This window comes from Eumetopias jubatus, unplaced genomic scaffold (genome assembly GCF_037043125.1).
Source record: "Eumetopias jubatus isolate StellerSeaLion01/CBP00866 unplaced genomic scaffold, mEumJub1_p1.0 scaffold_5, whole genome shotgun sequence".
In the NCBI taxonomy this organism is placed as follows: Eukaryota; Metazoa; Chordata; class Mammalia; order Carnivora; family Otariidae; genus Eumetopias; species Eumetopias jubatus.
The window spans coordinates 53236701-53255993 of NW_028274811.1; the positions used below are offsets into that span (position 1 = coordinate 53236701).

The 19293-nt window shown below is 41.6% G+C and overlaps 1 protein-coding gene across 3 annotated transcripts in view; it reads left to right on the forward strand.

The window, feature by feature from the left end:
- The window catches only part of MCCC2 (methylcrotonyl-CoA carboxylase subunit 2), a 66375-nt gene that overhangs the window by 14031 nt on the left and 33051 nt on the right, over nt 1-19293 (forward strand). For all 3 annotated transcript variants that reach the window (XR_003607074.2, XM_028089648.2, XM_088023344.1), the window contains exons 4-6: nt 514-615; nt 5166-5293; nt 6759-6871. Coding sequence is in view for 2 of the 3 variants with exons in the window: in XM_028089648.2 (XP_027945449.1) it covers nt 514-615; nt 5166-5293; nt 6759-6871 (343 nt within the window). In the remaining variant the exon portion in view is untranslated. The remainder of the gene's footprint in view (nt 1-513; nt 616-5165; nt 5294-6758; nt 6872-19293) is intronic.

A 19293-nucleotide genomic window follows, 5' to 3' on the forward strand; every position in this document is an offset into this window, starting at 1 on the left:
GTTTGCTTATTAAAACCCAGCTCTGCCCCTTACTAGTTGTGTGACCTTAAACACGTGACCTAATTTCTGTGTTTTAGTTTCATCATCAGTCAATGGGGATCATAATAGGATCCACCTCAGGAGGTGGTTCTGAGGAACAAATGAGTTAGGTTTCTGGAGCTCCTAAAAGAGAGCCTGGTGCAGGGTGGGGGCTTACATTAGTGTTAGGTGCTAGTCTCTTTCTCTACTAATAAACGTATTTGTACAACATCTCTTAAAATAGGTACCTAGTATTCTATTGTATGGCTATAATGTGTAATTCCTCAAAATATCCACCCCAGATTTTGGTTAAATATTTTTTTTTTAGTAGGTTTTATATATATATATATATATATATATATATATATATATATATATATACAGCATGCATACTTGAAACATTGGCTCATTAATCTTTTCCATATTTAACTTTTTAAATATGCTTTTTTTAAAAAAAATGACTATAATTCAAGCGATATCCTTTCTTCCCTTCAGGTCTCCATTTCTGGAATTATCTCAGTTTGCAGGTTACCAGTTATATATGAATGAGGAGGTCCCGGCCGGTGGCATTATTACAGGCATTGGAAGAGTATCAGGGTGAGTATTCTAGTTACACTCGATAATATGGGTCAGGAAGAAGACTGACAGGCACGGGCCATCACCCACTGCTTTGCGGGGCGAATGTGCAAGTTTTATGCTATTTGCATTATTTAGGACTGAGGCTTCCTACCCCGACATGTATTAGATTTATCTGTGGAGCTTTAGAGACAAAAATCAAAGGGGGGGAAGGGGAAACCATAGCACAAATCCTGGGGCTTGAATCCAAACATTCCTGCTTAATCAGACTCTGCGGGTGTGGGCTTGGCTTATGTCATTTTCCAAGGCTCTATAGGTGGGCTCTTGCACATATAGGGTGAAGACCAGTGTCCTAGAGGAGTCGTTCTCCAAGTGCTCCCCAGGTAGCCTCAGCATCACCTGAGAACTTGTTAGAAACATAGATCACTAGATCTTCCTACAAAGTAACCAAATCAGGGGCACCTGGGTGGCACAGTTGGTTAAGCGCCCTACTCTTGATCTCAGTTCAGGTCTTGATCTCAGGGTCTTGAGTTCAAGCCCCACATTGAGCTCCATGCTGGGCATGGAGCTTGCTTAAAAAAAAAAAAAAAAGTAACTAAATCAAATTTTGAGGGTGGGGCCCAGCAGTCAGTGTTTTTTTAAAAAGCCCTTCAAGATTCTCGAATGCTAACATTTGAGAACCACTCCGGACTTAGGAAATCCTAGATTGGTAGAAGTTAAATTTACTTGTGTATATTTATGTATGGCCTCACATTTGCCATGTCAGGTTAGCTTGCCAGGCATTGTAGTAAACGCTTCCCACTGATTAGTTGTTTTAATCGTCACCACAGCTCTGTGAGAATGGGTATTATTGTCATCATCACCATTAAGGCTTTGGTAAATTACTTAATAAATTAAGTTATTTACCTGCTTAGCCAGGTAAATAACTCGCCTAAGATCAAGCCACTGGCAAAGCTGTGCTTGGACCTTAGGTGGTTGGACTCTGAGCCTGATACAATTGCATTTGACTCACATAATGGTTTATGGTGTGTTTTCCTCCACCTTCTCCCCATGATTCGTGCCTTCGGTGCACCTATAGCCATTAGCCATTGTTGCTTCTTCCCTCCTGTACCCCCAGCACTTCTCCACAGCTCTTTGCCAGCTATGATTTGCTTAATATTCACCCAGTGTGAAGACATTTTTTTCTTGGAGTCTTAGGGGACGCTTAAAAATAAACCTTTAAAAAAATGAGAAACTTCATGCAGAGCTAAACTGAATTCATAATCACGAAATAACCTAATTAAGTAGGACGGTTACTATTAACTCTATCTCCAGTGATAATGATGGTCACCACGTTGGAGCATTCCTTTCCACCTTTCCTGTGCATATACTAATATTTTATTCTTATTTATGCTTTTGTATTTTTCGTTTTCATTTTCTTTATTTGTTCCTTGTTCTTAGTTTATAAAGTTCTCAGCTTGGAAGGAAATTGAATTGCACGTAGGAATTGTATGGGTTCAGTTGTCAGCCTCAATTAGAATCCTGACTTCAGCATTTTATAGCTGTTTGACCTTTAGCAAATTGCTTGACCACTCAGTACCTTGGTTTTTTTAATCGGGAAAATACAATTCATGATCAAATGGAATAATCCTAGTAGCTACCAGAGAGGGGTGTCATGAAACAAGAGGAAGAAACAAGAAAAGGAAGAGAAATACTCCCTTCCTTAAGAGTTACACAATACAATTGATACTCTTGCCACTGAGAGTAGCAGTTGTGGGTGGCAGAGTTGAAGGTCTGGAATCTTCTCAGAGCCACGGTCATTCGCGAAGTCATTAAAAGCTTTTATACCTTTATTACTTTTGTATATTTTTGAGTAGTGCTGGGTATATTGAGAGAGGCTCCATGGTAAGTTCGGGATAGACCCCAAGAAATTTCGTGAGAAAACTTTTTGTATTGAATTTATAAACCAGCTTAGAATCAAGGGCTCTTTGTCTGAAATAGTAACTGGCTGAAGAATGACTGAGCTGCAGTCTTTCTCTCTGGCAAATTTGCGGTTTTTTTTAATCATGTCCTATATGGGATGGTCCCTGCCTGCTCTCCTCACCTTACCTTTGTACTTAACACTTTAGCCATCCTGGTCTTGCTGTTCTGTGAACGCACTAAACTCATTTTTGCTTTAGGGCCTATACTTGAGCCGTTTGCTCTGCATCAAGTGTTCTTCACCTGGTTTCTTTGAATGGCTGGCTCCTTCTCATCTTTCAGGTCTCCAATCATAACTTCCCCCGGTGCAGTGTTTAGGAGCATGCACTCAAGAGCCAGGCTGCCTAGACTCAAATGTTGGCTTTACCACTTGTTGGTTGGTATTCTTGGGCTAGTTACTTAACTTTACTGTGCCTGTTTTCCCATCTGTAAAATGGGATACCTCATTATCTAAAGCCTTATAATGACACCTAGTGCATTGTAAGTGCCATGTTAGGATGGGCTGTTACTGTTATTTTTATCATCCCTTGACCATTGTATCTTAACATAGGACCATCACAATTACTTTTTTTTAATTATATATTTTACCTTGTCTTAGTAACTAATAATACATAATAAATATATATTGTATTACTATAACACTGTGATTTGTAAGATAGTTGTATTTGGTCATTCAGATGACCAAAATTTATTCCTCATAGATTTTTGGTCTTGGTCCACAGTTTCTGGCTCACAGCTCCCCAAACCCTTGGAAGTGTTGAGCATGGTCACGGTGTCTTTTGTTATATCAACGAAGGTGGCTTTTGGTCCCCAACCAAGGCCAGGGGCTGGTTGTCAGGAGAACTGACCATGTTATTAGAGGGTTGGAACTTTTCTATCCTGCTGACTTCCCCAGTCCCCACCTTTGGGGAGGGGAGAGGGGTTGGCGGGTGAATCAGCCCGTGAATTCGTTAGTCGTGGCTGTGCAGTGAAGCCTACATAAAACCCAAGAGGACTGGGTTCTGAGAGCTTCCTAGTTGGTGGACACATGGGGATGTGGGCGGAGTAGTACACCTAGAGAGGGCATGGAGCTCCTATGGGGTGTTAGGCTTGGGGTCCAAGCCCATTACTGAGCCACGGTATGGACTCCAGGTAGAAAGTCCTGCTTCCTGTTGTACACCTTTGAAGATAGGTTTTGGGGGTCAGTCCCACTTAAACCACATGGATTAGTAAGAGGCATTTTCTGAAAGAAAGTTGAATTCCATTGCCAAAATAATAGATTCTGGGTAGGCAGAACCAGTAGATGTACAATGCAGTCTTTTTGTGGACTAATTTTATTTTTCATTCTGTATCATGTCTCTGACCTTTTATTTATTTATTTTAAAAAAAATTTTTAATTTTTTTAAATTTTTTTTAAGATTTTATTTATTTATTTGACAGAGAGACACAGTGAGAGCAGGAACACAAGCAGGGGGAGTGGGAGAGGGAGAAGCAGGCTTCCCGCGGAGCAGGGATCCCGATGTGGGACTCGATCCCAGGACTCTGGGATCATGACCTGAGCTGAAGGCAGACGCTTAACGACTGAGCCATCCAGGTGCCCATGTCTCTGCCTTTTTTTTTTTTTTTTAAGATTTTGTTTATTTTTATTTTATTTGAGAGAGAGAGAATGAGAGAGATAGAGAGCATGAGAGGCAAGAGGGTCAGAGGGATAAGCAGACTCTGCTGAGCAGGGAGCCCGATGCGGGACTCGATCCCGGGACTCCAGGATCATGACCTGAGCTGAAGGCAGTTGCTTAACCAACTGAGCCACCCAGGCGCCCCCATGTCTCTGACCTTTTAAAAGGCAAGTGGCTCTGTCTCTTGTGGAAGGTCTAGCAAGTGGCAGAGCCAGAATTTCACCATAGCTTGTCTGACTCCATAGCCCCTTTCCTGTATTGGAGCTTCTTCAGCTTTTCTAGGGCAGCACCCCCAGGGCAGGGGAGGATGAATAGACTCTGGGGGTGTGAGATCATAGCCCCACCATCCTGCCAGAAGCTGAAATTCCCTTTGAAGTCTGGTTTATTTACTAAAGTCATGAAGAATTGGCATCCCACTTTAAAATGCTAACTGTAATATGGAAAAGTGCTTTCTAGCAGTAAGATCGATGCTCTAAGGAGACGAGCCCTTTTATCTTGTGAGCACTGCTGGTCACATCCCTTAATGTGAGCAGCACAGCACTACCTGAGGCCACTGATCCGGGGCTATTCCCTACTTTATTTTCAACAGGGACTCAGTGACTTACTTTTTAGAATTATAAGGAATATAAAGTGCGCGTTTTTTTTTAAAGATTTTTTTATTTATTTTTTGACAGAGAGAGATGCTTAACGAACTGAGCCACTCAGGTGCCCACAGGACTGATGACTAAAAATTAAGAATGAGTTTGTAAAGTTGTTCATAGTGATCATTATATAAGTATGTGAACTGTGATTAAAGCTTGTTTTTGTATCATGAGATTGTCTGCTAATGACTGTCAGTGGTGAAATGTACTAGAAGTCGAAGGTTGCTTTGGAGTGTCTTGTAATGAGATGTAATTGGCCTTTTAACTTTGAAGAAGTCTCTCAAATTCTCTTTGTAATGAAATCTCTCCCTTTCAGAGTGGAATGCATTATTGTTGCCAATGATGCCACCATCAAAGGAGGTTCCTACTACCCAGTGACTGTGAAGAAACACTTACGGGCGCAAGAAATTGCAATGCAAAACAGACTCCCCTGCATCTACTTGGGCAAGTCACAAGAGTCATAAAATGAACTATTTTTAGCTGGTAAAATACAGTACTGTTTAGAAGGCTATATATGACATTATCAATGGGTATTTTTAAAAACTGTTGGTTTTTCCTATAATTACAAAATAAATGCGTGTTCTTTGCTAAAAACTCTGGAAGAAAAAGTAAATAAGAACTACCTATAATAACATCACTGAGGAATAACCTCTGACAGTATTTTCATGTATGCCAGTTTTTTTCCTCTGCATGTGTGTGGATTTTTTCCTTCTGTGTATTTTCTTTTTGTCTTAACCTTAATGATCGTTGTTCAAACTATGAAAAAATAATAGCTGATATTTATGGATCTCTTGAGTGCTAGGTACTTTGTTAAATGCTTGTGAATAATTTCAGCAAATGCAATTTTAAGAAATTGAATTCTTAAAGTAAATTTATATTTGAAATTAAAATACGTTTAAATCTAAGGATATTTCAAAAGAAACATGAAAGCAAGGCAGTTTAAAATTGGCACTGCCTGGATTTTGGTTTAGTTTGGTGAAGTGCCAGCATATGTATATTGTTTATTTATGTGGGTATTTGAACAGGTACTAATGTAGAGATTTTTTTTTTTTCCTGCAAAAGTGAACTTACCTGTTTGACTCACAGTATGAACTTTTTTTGCATATATAGAAAACAGCAAATGAGGCCTAAATGCTTCCAGGTGCTATGCCAAACACCATAGGGGTTGGAGTGAAGAGTATTATGTTGTCCCTGTCTTGGGCAAGCTTGAATGAATTGGAGACAGGATGTCATGTATTAAAGAACAATGAAGGAACCTAGTGTAACACTGCTATATGCACTCACACTGTGCTGAACTAATACCTTACCTACCTTTTATACCTTATTTCATGTCATCCCAGGAACAGCTCCTTAGGAGAGCTACTGTTGTCCCCTTCATTTCATAGGTGTGGAGAGCGAGACATAGAATGGCTAGGAAACACACCAGGAATCACACAATCTGAAGTCATCAAACTCTGTTCCAAATTCAGTGGACATTCTTAGCCCCCACTCTGCTCTGCAGTAAAAACAGTCCCCCAAGCAGTCTGTGATGAATTGTCACATGAATTCTCTAGATGGTTTTGTATTGGTTTAAAAGAGGGAAAGACACTTTTTTTTTTTTTAGCTGAACTGGTTAAGAATTTACAGTGTTTCTGGGGCTTTAGCTTGTCCTCAAAGGAGAGAATGTCCTAAACGTTTCAAGTGGAATTTTGCACAGGGAGGAGATCCTAATGGATTTGAGGAAAACAGTGAATTTTTTTGGCTATGTTGGGGGACTGGAGAAAGATGCTGTAGAATAGTTGAGAACGGTAGGGCAAGTTTTTTGTGAATGTGATTAAGAACTGTTGTTGTCATTGATACAAGTCTCTCTGTGTGCAGGGTATTTTGTTCATTCAAATGTACTTACTTCTGTTATTTCCCTTGTCTTCAGTTGATTCAGGAGGGGCAAACTTACCTCGACAAGCAGACATATTTCCAGATCGAGATCACTTTGGCCGTATATTCTATAACCAGGCAATTATGTCTTCTCAAAATATTGCACAGGTAATTTCTCATTAATGAAATGTACTCCTCTTTGCTCCAAATGCCATTGCCAACTAGGTATTCTGAGATGACTTAAAACGCAACTTAATACAGAATTTAGGTTTTTCCCCACAGAAAGTGCCTTAAGGTTATCTCCATTCAGATTATTCTCTTAATTATCGGCATAGTTTTATACTGTCATAAAGGCTGTTCACCAAAGGAAAAGAGTTTTTGAAAAGAAAGGGCACTGAGTAATTGCGTTTTTAGGACTATGTTCTGAGGCACTTTGGTGTCTAAATGAGGAGACAGGTGCGAGGAAGATTGTTGTAGCATCAACACAGCAAAAGTTAACAAACAACCTAAGTGACCATTACTGGGAGATGAGTAATATGATTTTTAGCTGTTCAGATGAATGAACTAGAATTGCATGCATCAACGTAAGTTAAGTCTCAGGAAATAAGTTGAGTAAAAATAGTAGAATAAATGCATAGTCACTTGCTTTGTTTGTAAATGTTAAATACATGAAACAATCTGTTACTTAGGTCTTAAACATGTACATGGAAATAATACACTCAGCTTTAGAACAGTGGTTACCTTCGAGGTGGGAGGCAGGAGGAAGGGGTCAGGCAGAAGGCTTCACCCCTACCTGAAATATTATATTTCTTTAAAAAAAGAAAAACTGAAGTGGGGACGCCTGGGTGGCTCAGTCGGTTGAGCGGCTGCCTTCAGCTCGCTCAGTCATGATCCCAGGGTCCTTGGATCAAGTCCCACATTGGGCTCCTTGCTCGGTGGGGAGCCTGCTTCTCCCTCTGTCTGCCGTTCCCCCTGCTTGTGCTCTCTCTGTCTCTCTGACAAATAAATAAAATCTTTAAAAAAAAAAAAAAGCTGAAGTGAATTTGGCCAAAGGTCAAGATTGTTAAGACTGGATGTTAGGTTAAAGGATATTTATTTTGTTATTCTGTAATCTTTTTTTGGCATGTTTGAAATATTTCATAATACTAATGCTTCTCCTTTGTTTATGTTTTGTTACTGGATTTCTTAAGTTTGTAGTGTTTTTGGTAATAGTCTAATGAATTAGCCTTCACTTGCAATTATTGTATCTTATCTTTATTTTCTATCAATATAGTTGTTATTATTTATTTTGTATCTTATTGTTATGTAGTGACTTTGCCCATCTGTGCTTTATTTATCTAAATAGAAACTTCAGCTTTGCTCACTTTTGCACACAGAGTCCTTCTATTACCTAATTCTTACTATGATCTTTTTTTTAAAGATTTTATTTATTTGAGAGAGAGAGAGCACATGAGAGGGGGGAGGGTCGGAGGGAGAACCAGACTCCCTGCTGAAGAGGGAGCCTGATGCGGGACTCAGTCCTCGGACTCCAGAATCATAACCTGAGCCGAAGGTTAAGGTTAACCAACTGAGCTAGCCAGGCACTCTATGATCTTTTGTTTTATAGGGGAAGCCAGCCCATTTAATCTGGTATTATAATTTGTATAGTTGTACTAACCTTGTATTAGTTGTATTAGTTTCCTAGGGCTACTGTAACAAATTACCACAAACTGAGGGGCTAAAAATAACAGAAATTTATTCTCTCAAGTTCTGGAGGCTAGAAGTCTGAAATCGAGGTAGCAACTGCGCCAGGTTCTCTCAAAAGGCTTTAAGGCAGACTCTGTTCCTTGCCTCTGCAAGCTTCTCATGGCTCCAGGTGCTCATTTGGTTTGTGGTTCTGTGACTCTGATCTCTGCCTTGTCAGCCTTCTCCCCTGTGTGTCTGTGTCTTTTCTTCTCTCTCTCACAAGGACACTTGTCATTGGATTTCGGGCCTGCCCATATAATCCAGAATGATCTTATCTGAAGATCCTTACTTTCATTACATCTGCAGAGACTTTTTTTCCAAATAATGTCATAATCAAAGGTTCTAGGGATTCAGGTGTGGGCATATTTTGGGGCGGGCCTTCATTCAACCCACTATAGACCTGTCACCTTGCATGCTTATTTTGTTGTTGTTGTTGTTAAATTTTTTTTTTTAAGATTTTTTTATTTATTTGATAGAGACACAGCGAGAGAGGGAACACAAGCAGGGAGAGTAGGAGAGGAAGAAGCAGGCTTCCCACTGAGTGGGGAGCCTGATGCAGGGCTCGATCCCAGGACCCTGGGATCATGACCTGAGCCGAAGGCAGATGCTTAACGACTGAGCCACCCAGGCGCCCCTGTTGTTGTTAAACTTTATTTATTTTTTATTTTTTAAAGATTTTATTTATTTATTTGACAGAGAGAGACACAGCGAGAGAGGGAACACAAGCAGGGGGAGTGGGAGAGGGAGAAACAGGCTTCCCACCGAGCAGGGAGCCCGATGCGGGGCTAGATCCCAGGACCCTGGGATCATGACCTGAGCTGAAGGCAGACGCTTAACAGCTGAGCTACCCAGGCACCCCTTGCATGCTTATTCTTTGCCCTTTCTTTCTGTTTGTGTAGCTTTTAACAATCAACATGTAACAAATATTTATGGAGGACCTACTGTAAACCAAGCACTGTATTGGTAAATAAAACGAGGTAGGGTCTCTGCTCCGGTGGAACCTAAAGCTTAAAGTGCTTTAAAAAACAGGTCTTTTTAAAATTAAAAGTGTCCATATTTTTGAATAAGTACCTGCCTGTGATTAAAAAAAAAATCTCAAATGTCTGAAGGGCATTTGAATGCTTTCCCTTTTCTTATTTTATTTTGTTCTTAAAAGTTTTAACATCAATATTTCTTTAACTTAGCCACTTCTTTTAGCATATCTGTTTTCCATTTCACTCCAGTAGGAAGTTTAGGGGAAAGGTTAACCTTCCTCTATTCTTATGAATCTCTTGGAATTGGAGAAAAATTTCTAACTGCTTTTGTGTACCAGTCTCCATAGGGCCTATTCTGATCTTTTCCCCAGTAAGTGAACTCTAAACCCCACATCTGCACTGAAGCTGTTGCTTCATACTTCACTGAAGAAATCAGGCTGTTTGTGAGCACTGTTGTACTAAACACACTGCGACTTCGCCTTCTTTTATCCCAGAAACAACTGTCCCTCTTCCTCTCCAAAGCTAAACTTGCCATTTATAATCCTCACGCCAACCCCTCCTTTGTGCCTCATCATCTATCCCTTTTCTGTCTCTTACTTTAATATTTTCTCATCTACTTTTTTTTTTTCTCACAGCCAATAACCATGTTGACTTCTGTTTTTAAAGGAAAAAGAAAAAGCACCAAAAGCAATGGCAAAAGAAAAGGACCTTTTCTAGCTTCTCCTGTTCCCTGAAGCTTCTCTCCTTCCCCTGATCAGACTCCTTAAGAACTGGCTCAGGACCTTCGTTCCCGACTGCTCACTCTCCATTAAACCCCCTGCACTCGGAGGTCCCGCTAGCCTCTGAGAGACCAGATTCTCACTCTCTACGACCCCTTGGTCTTATCATTTGTTCCCTTCCCTGAAATCCTCTTTAGGCTTCTTGCCTCTGGGTTTTCCTTGTTCCCCCACTCCCTCCATGTAATCCTCCCAACCCCACCCAGGAACTTGTCTTTAATGGTTTCATAAACGCTCATAACATACCTTTCATATCCATGATCTTTCCTGACCTCCCGCTGCACCTCTGCTTACCCTTTGGTGTTCCGCCGTCTGCGTGGATTTCCCATTAGTACTTACAGGCTCAAATTGGACATCTTTCCTAGGAAGACTTCCCAGAATCCCTTCCTGGAAGTAACCTTTTCCTCCCGACTCCCATAATTTTTTTTATTATTTTTTAAAGATTTTATTTATTTATTTGACAGAGAGAGACACAGAGAGAGGGAACACAAGCAGGGGGAGTGGGAGAGGGAGAAGCAGGCTTCCCGCTGAGCCAGGAGCCCGATGCGGGGCTCAATCCCAGGACCTTGGGATCATGACCTGAGCCGAAGGCAGACACTTAACCACTGAGCCACCCAGGCCCCCCAATTCCCATAATTTTTGAGCTATACCTTAGTAATGGTGTTTATTCCTTTTATCTAGGTATATCCTGACTAATTTCCCTCACTAGACTTTAAGCCACTTGAGATTAGAGACAATATCAGATTAATGTTTATATCCTCATACATTTCCCTGAGAAGGTACTTACCTCAATATTTATTAAAAAAGTGAAATTCTTTGTAACTATTTAAGTGATATCTGACATACTGAGTACTGGTTCTTAAATTTTAATGTATGCTTTATTATTTACTTAAAACTTTGGCTTAGATGGACTGATGAAAACAAGTTTTTATACTTTATTTTCATTTTTTAAGTTTTTGTTTATATACTTTATTATTATAAAGCAATCACTTGTAACTCTGTTATGTGTGCATTTTGGGTTTTTTTGTTTTTTTGTTTGTTTGTTTTGGAAAAGCACTTGTTAGCATTTAATGACCCGCCCTCCATTTGGCTTCAAGCTACTAGGACACACACCCTTAATCTTCTCCTCAGCTCTTCTACTGAAGAATTTGGCCTTCATGATGACAGTCTGGAAGAAATGCTTTTCCTAAAACTCTGCAGTAGCCTGATCGCACCACATCAGTGATAGGAGCAGCTCCATTCTTGTATTTGGCGGCATTTCCCTGTGTCTGCTCACTGATAAAGGCCCACAGCTTATCAAGGTTGACAGTTGGGCAGAAGCTCTGGTTCCTCTTTAAGTGGTAATGTCTCATACCAACTGCTCTGGAGTAACCTGGGTGATATGTGTCTCAGTTGTTCCTGTGGTGACACGTGCCACCAGCATGACCCCGGCCTCCTGAATGTTTGCCAGTGTAGCTGTGGCCCACAGCTCACATGTCCCCGAAGTCTCTGGGTCTTCCTCAGTCCCGAGGGCATGTCAGCAGCCCAGACAAAAGAGGGAGGCCCGTTATGTGTACATTTTGATAGGGAGCACTAGCTTCCTTACTCCTTCAGTTCCTGCTTTCTTCCCTAAGGTTGTTCTTTAGTTAATGTTATTAACCTTGCACACTGTAAATCCACTTATCCACTTTTTTCTAAGATACATGTCTCTTGACAGTCATATCTCTGTTGTTTCCTATGTCTTTGCAGTGGTAAAAATGTGGACAGCTTCCTACAGACCTAGAAGGTTTAAAATTTTGTTTTTGCTCTTAAGGAGAAAAGACAGTTACATGAGGTACCTGCCTCTGTACTCTCTTCTGTTTTATCTTTCCTTCCTTTCTGGTATGCTTTAGGACCTGTGTTTTGTTTATGACTTTTAAAGACTAGGCATACTGGTGTCCAGTGGTCTTGCTTAGTTTCATGTCCTGAGGATACCTTTCTTGGGCTTTCTGCAAATCCATGCCTGATGTCTTGATGATCTTGGGAACACGCTTCTTTTATTTTCTGGATTGTGGCTCCATGTTGCTGGTTTTTGAAATGGGAGACTTCTAATTCTCTTCAGAGGTGGGACCTTTGTCTTCTTTAGGTCTCCCATCACCATTAATTTTTAAAATTAGTGGTGGCCTGACCAGGGAAATCCAGATCAAAACCTCAATGAGATACCACCTCACACCCGTCAGAATGGCTAAAATTAACATGTCAGGAAATGAGGGATGTTGGCGGGGATGCGGAGAAAGGCGAACCCTCCTACACTGTTGGTGGGAATGCAAGCTGGTGCAACCACTCTGGAAAACGGTATGGGGGTTCCTCAAAAAGTTGAAAATAGAGCTACCCTATGACCCAGCAATTGCACTAGTGGGTAAATGCCCCAAAGATACAAATGTAGTGATCCGAAGGGGTACATGCACCCCGACGTTTATAGCAGAAGTGTCCACAACAGTCAAACTATGGAAAGAGCCAGGATGTCCATCGACAGATGAATGGATAAAGAAGATGTGGTGTGTACACACACACACACAGGAATATTATGCAGCCATCAAAAGGAATGAAATCTTGCCATTTGCAACGACGTGGATGGAACTGGAGGGTATTATGCTGAGCGAAATAAGTCAATCAGAGAAAGACATATATCATATGGCCTCACTGATATGAGGAATTCTTAATCTCAGGAAACAAACTGAGGGTTGCTGGAGTGGTGGGGGGTGGGAGGGAGGGGTGGCTGGGTGATAGACATTGGGGAGGGTATGTGCTATGGTGAGCGCTGTGAATTGTGCAAGACTGTTGAATCACAGATCTGTACCTCTGAAACAAATAATACATTATACGTTAAAAAAAAGAAAAGAAGAAGAAGAAGATAGCAGGAGGGAAAAATGAAGGGGGGGAAGCCAGAGAGGGAGACGAACCATGAGAGACTGGACTCTGAGAAACAAACTGAGGGGAGGGGGGGTGGGGGGATGGGTTAGCCTGGTGATGGGTATTAAAGAGGGCACATTCTGCGTGGAGCACTGGGTGTTATGCACAAACAATGAGTCATGGAACACTACATCCAAAACTAATGATGTAATGTATGGTGATTAACATAACATAATAAAATTATAAAAATAAAATTAGTGGTGGCCTGGTCTAGATGGATCTTTGCTCTGCTGCATCACCTCTTGTCCTGTTTGACGGTAATCCTTTAGTGCACCAGGAAGAGTGTTTCCGCTGTGACTAACAGTGCATTTCCTTTGAAATAGGCATTATTCATCCAGCTGTGTGGAGGTTCAGCGCCTTGGGCCTCTCCTTTGAGTTTTCTTTGCATCTCTGCCTGTTTGTTCTTCTTTTTGGTGAGGTACTTAAAATTATTTCAGGTGTCCTTGCTTTCTTCTTTCCTTCTCTCCCCTCACTCCCCCCCTCTTGGTTTAGCTCATTATTTTTGAAATTTATTTTCTTTGCTTCAGATCATGTTAATTGTTTTGAGGGGCTTAGTTAGGACAGGTACTGCATATCACTTTTTTTTTTTTTGAAGACTTAATTATTTTAGAGTGAGCGTGCAGGGGCAAGGGGCAGAGGGAGAGAGAGAGAGAGAGAGAAACTCAAGCAGACTCTGCTGAGTATGGAGCTCGAAATGGGGCTCAATCTCACCACCCTGAGATTATACCTAAGCTGAGATCGCGAGTTGGATGCTCAACTGACTGTGCCACCCAGGCACCCCTATTTTTTTTGGTGTGTTTGTGTGCAAAAAAAGTGGTTTTATTAAAGCATGGGGACAGGACCCGTGGGCAGAAAGAGCTGCTCATTATTTTTAAATACACTTCAACCTGTCTATGAAGTCAGATAAGGCCTGGGGGAGATGAAAACACTCTGATGGCTTTGAGGCTGATAAAGATTGAGGAAGAAACAGGGCATTCTGGGTAAGGTGAATGTTTTGTTTTCTCTGCACATTTCAGCCAATTTAGCACAGATAAGCATGAGTACTCCAGAATCAGTGGTGTGATGAGTCAGTATAATTGATAATGTTCTTAAATTTTGGACAGCTATTGAATTGATGTGTGTATTTTGTGGCTTTTATTTTTTAATGGAGGCTCTATAGGTAGAGGAAGGAAACAGTGATACAGACAGTATTTGCTTTCCACATTTACTTTTTTTAAAAAAAGATTTTATTTATTAGAGAGAGCAGGAGTGGGGGAGGGGAAGAGGGAGAGGGAGAAGCAGACTCCCCATTGAGCACAGCGCCTGATGTGGGGCTCAATCCCAGGACCCTGGGATTATGATCAGAGCCAAAGGTAAGACGCTCAACCAACTGAGCCACCCAGGCGCCCCCTACTTTTTTTTAAGATTTATTTATTTATTTTAGAGAGAGAGGGAGAGAGAGTGGGGGGAGGGGCAGAGGGGAAGAGAGAGAAAGGGACTCAATCAGACTCCCCACTGAGTGCCAAGCCCAGTGCGGGGCTCCATCTCACGCATGACCTGAGGTGAAATCAAGAGTTGATGCTTAACCAACTGAGCCACCCAGGTGCCCCTAAAAACATACTATACAAATTTTTTTTTAAAGATTTTATTTATTTTTTTGACAGAGCACAAGCAGGGGGAGTGCAGGGGAGAGGGAGAAGCAGGCTCCCTGCCGGGTGTGGGGCTCCATCCCAGGACCCTGAGATCATGACGTGAGCTGGAGGCAGATGCTTAACCGACTGAGCCACTCAGGCGCCCATGCTATATAAATTTTTTAAAAAGATTTTATTTATTTACTTGAGACAGGGCAAGCAAGTGAGAGAGAGCAAGGGGTGGGGGGCAGAGGGAGAGGGAGAAGCAGACTCTCTGCTGAGCAGGGAGCCTGGTATGGGGCTCGATCCCAGGACCCCATTATCCTGACCTTAGTTGAAAGGCAGACACTTAACCCACTGAGCCACCTAGGTGCCCCAAAACATACTATATTTTTAATGGCTTTTCCATCAGGCAACTGAAACTTTGCCCACCCTCCAAGTTATATTACATTTATCACAGTGTGCCTTTGAACTGGATAGTCTAGTGCAATTTTTCAGTGGAAGGATGGAGGTCAAGAGTTCATACAGCTTTTCAGAATTAGGTATAAAACCTCTTGACTCTCTCTCAGAGACCCTTTCTGTAGGGCAGGCTGCTGACCTACAATACGTAATTTGGTTTTGGTGCAATGAGAGTCAGTCTCTGTTCAGGCAGGACCTAGAGGGTAATGAAATTTTGTCTAAAGTTTTCACAGACTCTTAACTCTGTTTTGTAGCATCTCATTTTCTTTTACTCAAAATTTCTGCTTGTGCCTTCTGTGGCAGTGATGGCAAGCAGTGTAATGGTCAGTTACACATTATTCTTTGCCGTCTTGCTGCTTTTTTGGTTATGATTCAAGTCTTGAATCACCATGGACCTCCTCACCCTGATGGAATTTGGAAGTTTTTGGGTTCGTCAGCCAAGAAAGAATTCTGGAGACTTTTTGGTATAAAAAGGTGATTTTTAAAAATTTTTTAAATTATTTTTATTTTTTTATTAATTTTATTTTATTATGTTCTGTTAATCACCATACATTACATCATTAGTTTTGGATGTAGTGTTCCATGATTCATTGTTTGTGCATAACACCCAGTGCTCCACGCAGAATGTGCCCTCCTTAATACCCATCACCAGGCTAGCCCATCCCCCCACCCCCTCCCCTCTAGAACCCTCAGTTTGTTTCTCAAGAGTCCACAGTCTCTCATGGTTCGTCTCCCCCTCTGATTTCCACCCCCTTCATTTTTCCCCTCCTGCTATCTTCTTCTTCTTCTTTTTTTTTTTTAATATATAATGTATTATTTGTTTCGGAGGTACAGATCTGTGATTCATCAGTCTTACACAATTCACAGCACTCACCATAGCACATACCCTCCCCAATGTCTGTCACCCAGCCACCCCAACCCGCCCACCCCCCACCACTCCAGCAACACTCAGTTTGTTTCCTGAGATTAAGAGTCTCTTATGGTTTGTCTCCCTCTCTGGCTTTGTCTTGTTTCATTAAAAAGGTGGTTTTATGAAAGCACGGGACAGGACCCATGGGCAAAAAGAGCTGCACTGGGATTGGGAGGACTGATTGATTATATACTTTTTAATTAGTAGGGTTTAAGGATAGTGTGAGTCTCTAAGGAATTGGGAAGCAAGGCTTTCAGCACCTTGAGGGCTAGCTGCTACTAAGATAAGGTTCCTTGTAGTCTTTAATAAACACAAACATTAAGGCACTGAGGCGGCCACAGAGTTCCTTGAGGAAGGTCACACTCTGCATGTCTCACGTATCTCTCAGTGGGCTGCAAGCTGTAAGGAGATAAGCTACGTTTCTCTTGCTGTTTCCCTCATCAACCCTGTAAGTGGGATCTCTTGGTTTGTCGGTGTCACAGGAAGCCCTCCTCATGGATGACGGGGTGGACTCTAGCCTCTCAGTGGAGTTCTTGGGAGTTCTTCGTTCTGATGCCGATGAGAGTCACTGTCCCGTCTCCCCTGATTTGGTGCCCTTGTTGGGCCTCAGTGCAGGCCAAATCTGTACCCTGAGTGCGTGCAGAACAGTTCATGCTCCTGCATCTTACTTATGTCCTTTTAGTGTCCTCTTAGTAGAGAAAGCAGAATTTTCTCTCTGGGGTTCCATATCACTTGTCTAGCGTGGCCCAATGTAAGATCTTTGTTGTACCATAGACGAATGCTTGGAGACATGGAAGGTCGTTGGAGGTGTTTGGCCCAGGGGTTCCTGTGCTTTGTGATAAGAAGGAGCAGACACAGTGGCAGGGCTCTTGTTGGTGCATATTCACCTTGTTTTGTGAGTGAATGCATGGCTTAGAAGTAAATGATGAGAAAACAAACTGAGGGTTGCTGGAGTGGTGGGGGGTGGGAGGGATGGGGTGGCTGGGTGATAGACATTGGGGAGGGTATGTGTTATGGTGAGCGCTGTGAATTGTGTAAGACTCATGAATCACAGACCTGTACCTCTGAAACAAATAATAAATTATATGTTAAAAAAGAAGAAGAAGATAGCAGGAAGAGACGAATGAAGGGGGGAAATCAGAGGGGGAAACGAACCACGAGAGACTGTGGACTCTGAGAAACAAACTGAGGGTTCTAGAGGGGAGGGGGTGGGGGGATGGGTTAGCCTGGTGATGGGTATTAAAGAGGGCACGTTCTGCGTGGAGCACTGGGTGTTATGCACAAACAATGAATCATGGAACACTACATCAAAAACTAATGATGTAATGTATGGTGATTAACATAATAATGAAAAAAGAAAAAAAAGAAGTAAATGATGAGAAGAGATTTTGTGACAGTAGTGACTCCACTAATCTCTGTTCTTTTATTTCATTTTTCTATTCGTTTTCTATTTTATTTCATTTTTCTATTCTATTTCTATTCTATTATCAGAATTTGCTTTAGAGATATTGTTTAGTGTCTGTGAGGTACTTGTGACTAGAATAGCCTGTTTCTTCTTGATGAAAAGCTGAGAAGTTTGAATCTTATATACTTAATAATTCCAGCTCTTGTTTCTTAAATTTTATAACAGCCTTATTAAGATACAATTCACATACCATACAGTGTACCCATTTGATATGTACAGTTCAGTGGTTTTTAGGATGTTCACAGAGTTTAGTCAGTCTTAGAACATTTTCATCGCTCCAAAAGGAAATGCCATATCCATTGACATTTACTCTCCGTTTCTATCCAATCTCTCCAGCCCCTGGCAACCACTCATCTACTTTCTATCTCTATGGATTTGCCTATGACACATTTCATTTGAAAGGGATCATATAATAAGTGGTTTCTTTCATTTAGCATGATGGTTTCAAGGTTTACCCGTGTCTTTTGGTTTTTCATTACTGTCTGGGATGGTACAGAATTCTCTTTATGGTCTATCTCCCACCTCTGGAATAGAAGAATGGTTTATAGACAGATAGGTTGCAGACCAGCAACAACAGAGTACTCCAAAACATAGGTTGTCCCAAGGCTTCAGATGTGCCTCCATTGCAGTTACTTAAGGTAGATGGTTTTTGATCTCTGTATTAGTTATTAGCTGCAGAAGAAATTCACCCCAAACTTGGTAGTTTAAAGCACCATTTATTACCCCGCAGTGTCTGTGGGTCAGGACTCAGATCCAGCTGAGCTGGATCCCCCAGTGCTGAGGGGGTGGCTACAGTCCTCTCTAGGCTGGACTGCAAAGGATCTGCCCCAGCTTGCTCATGTGGTCGTGGCATGATTCAGTTCTCTGCAGGCCTCACTTACTTCCTTGGGAGCTGTTGGCAGGAAGCATCTGTAGGTTCCTTCCCAAGTGGGCAGCTGTAGAGAGGAAGTCTCCACATGTTAGCTGGCTGCATCAGAGCGAACAAGCAAATGGGCAAGAGAGGGGGCTGGCGGGGGTGGGGGGAGGGGAAGACATGGTCTCTCAGAACTGGATCACAAGAGTGACACTTGGTGTTAGAAGCATGTTACCAGATCCACCACACAATAAGGGGATGGGATTATACAGGACGTGAATCACAAGAGTCCGGAGTCATCGGGGGCCACTCAGTTCATGTGAGAGAAATGGATTGTCGATTACCTTGGTTTTGGAAGTACTGTGGGGAAAAAAAAACACACACACATCTGAAGTGCCGTTAGGAATATGGTAAAATTCCCTGGTGTAGATGCACTAATAATTTGTTCGCTATTCACTTGTAAAACTTTTCTACTAAATTGGTAAGTGTTTTCTCCCCCTGAGATGGCATGATGGCATTCAGCTTCATTACCCTCATTTTTGTCTTCCTGCCTTTCGATTCCGGAATTCTTCTTTCTTTGTCCCCCGCTCACCTCACCTCCCATCCTTGGTCTCTAAATATTTGCTGTTTTTTTTCTTTTTCTTTCAATTCGCTGTCATGGAACCCTGCTATGCCTGTTTAGTTCTATAGGTCTTTTGAAATTTGTGCCTTTTTAGATTTTTATTTCACTGTGACTCTTCTCTACTTCCTTGCCAATTTTTTTTTTTTTTTTTTTTTGGTACTGAACTAGTTTGAGCTGTATCTGCTGTTCTTGTACACAGAACAGGTTGGTAAGTTGAAATCATGTCCTTTATTCCTAAAGCCTTAAAGAAAATGCCCATAAAATA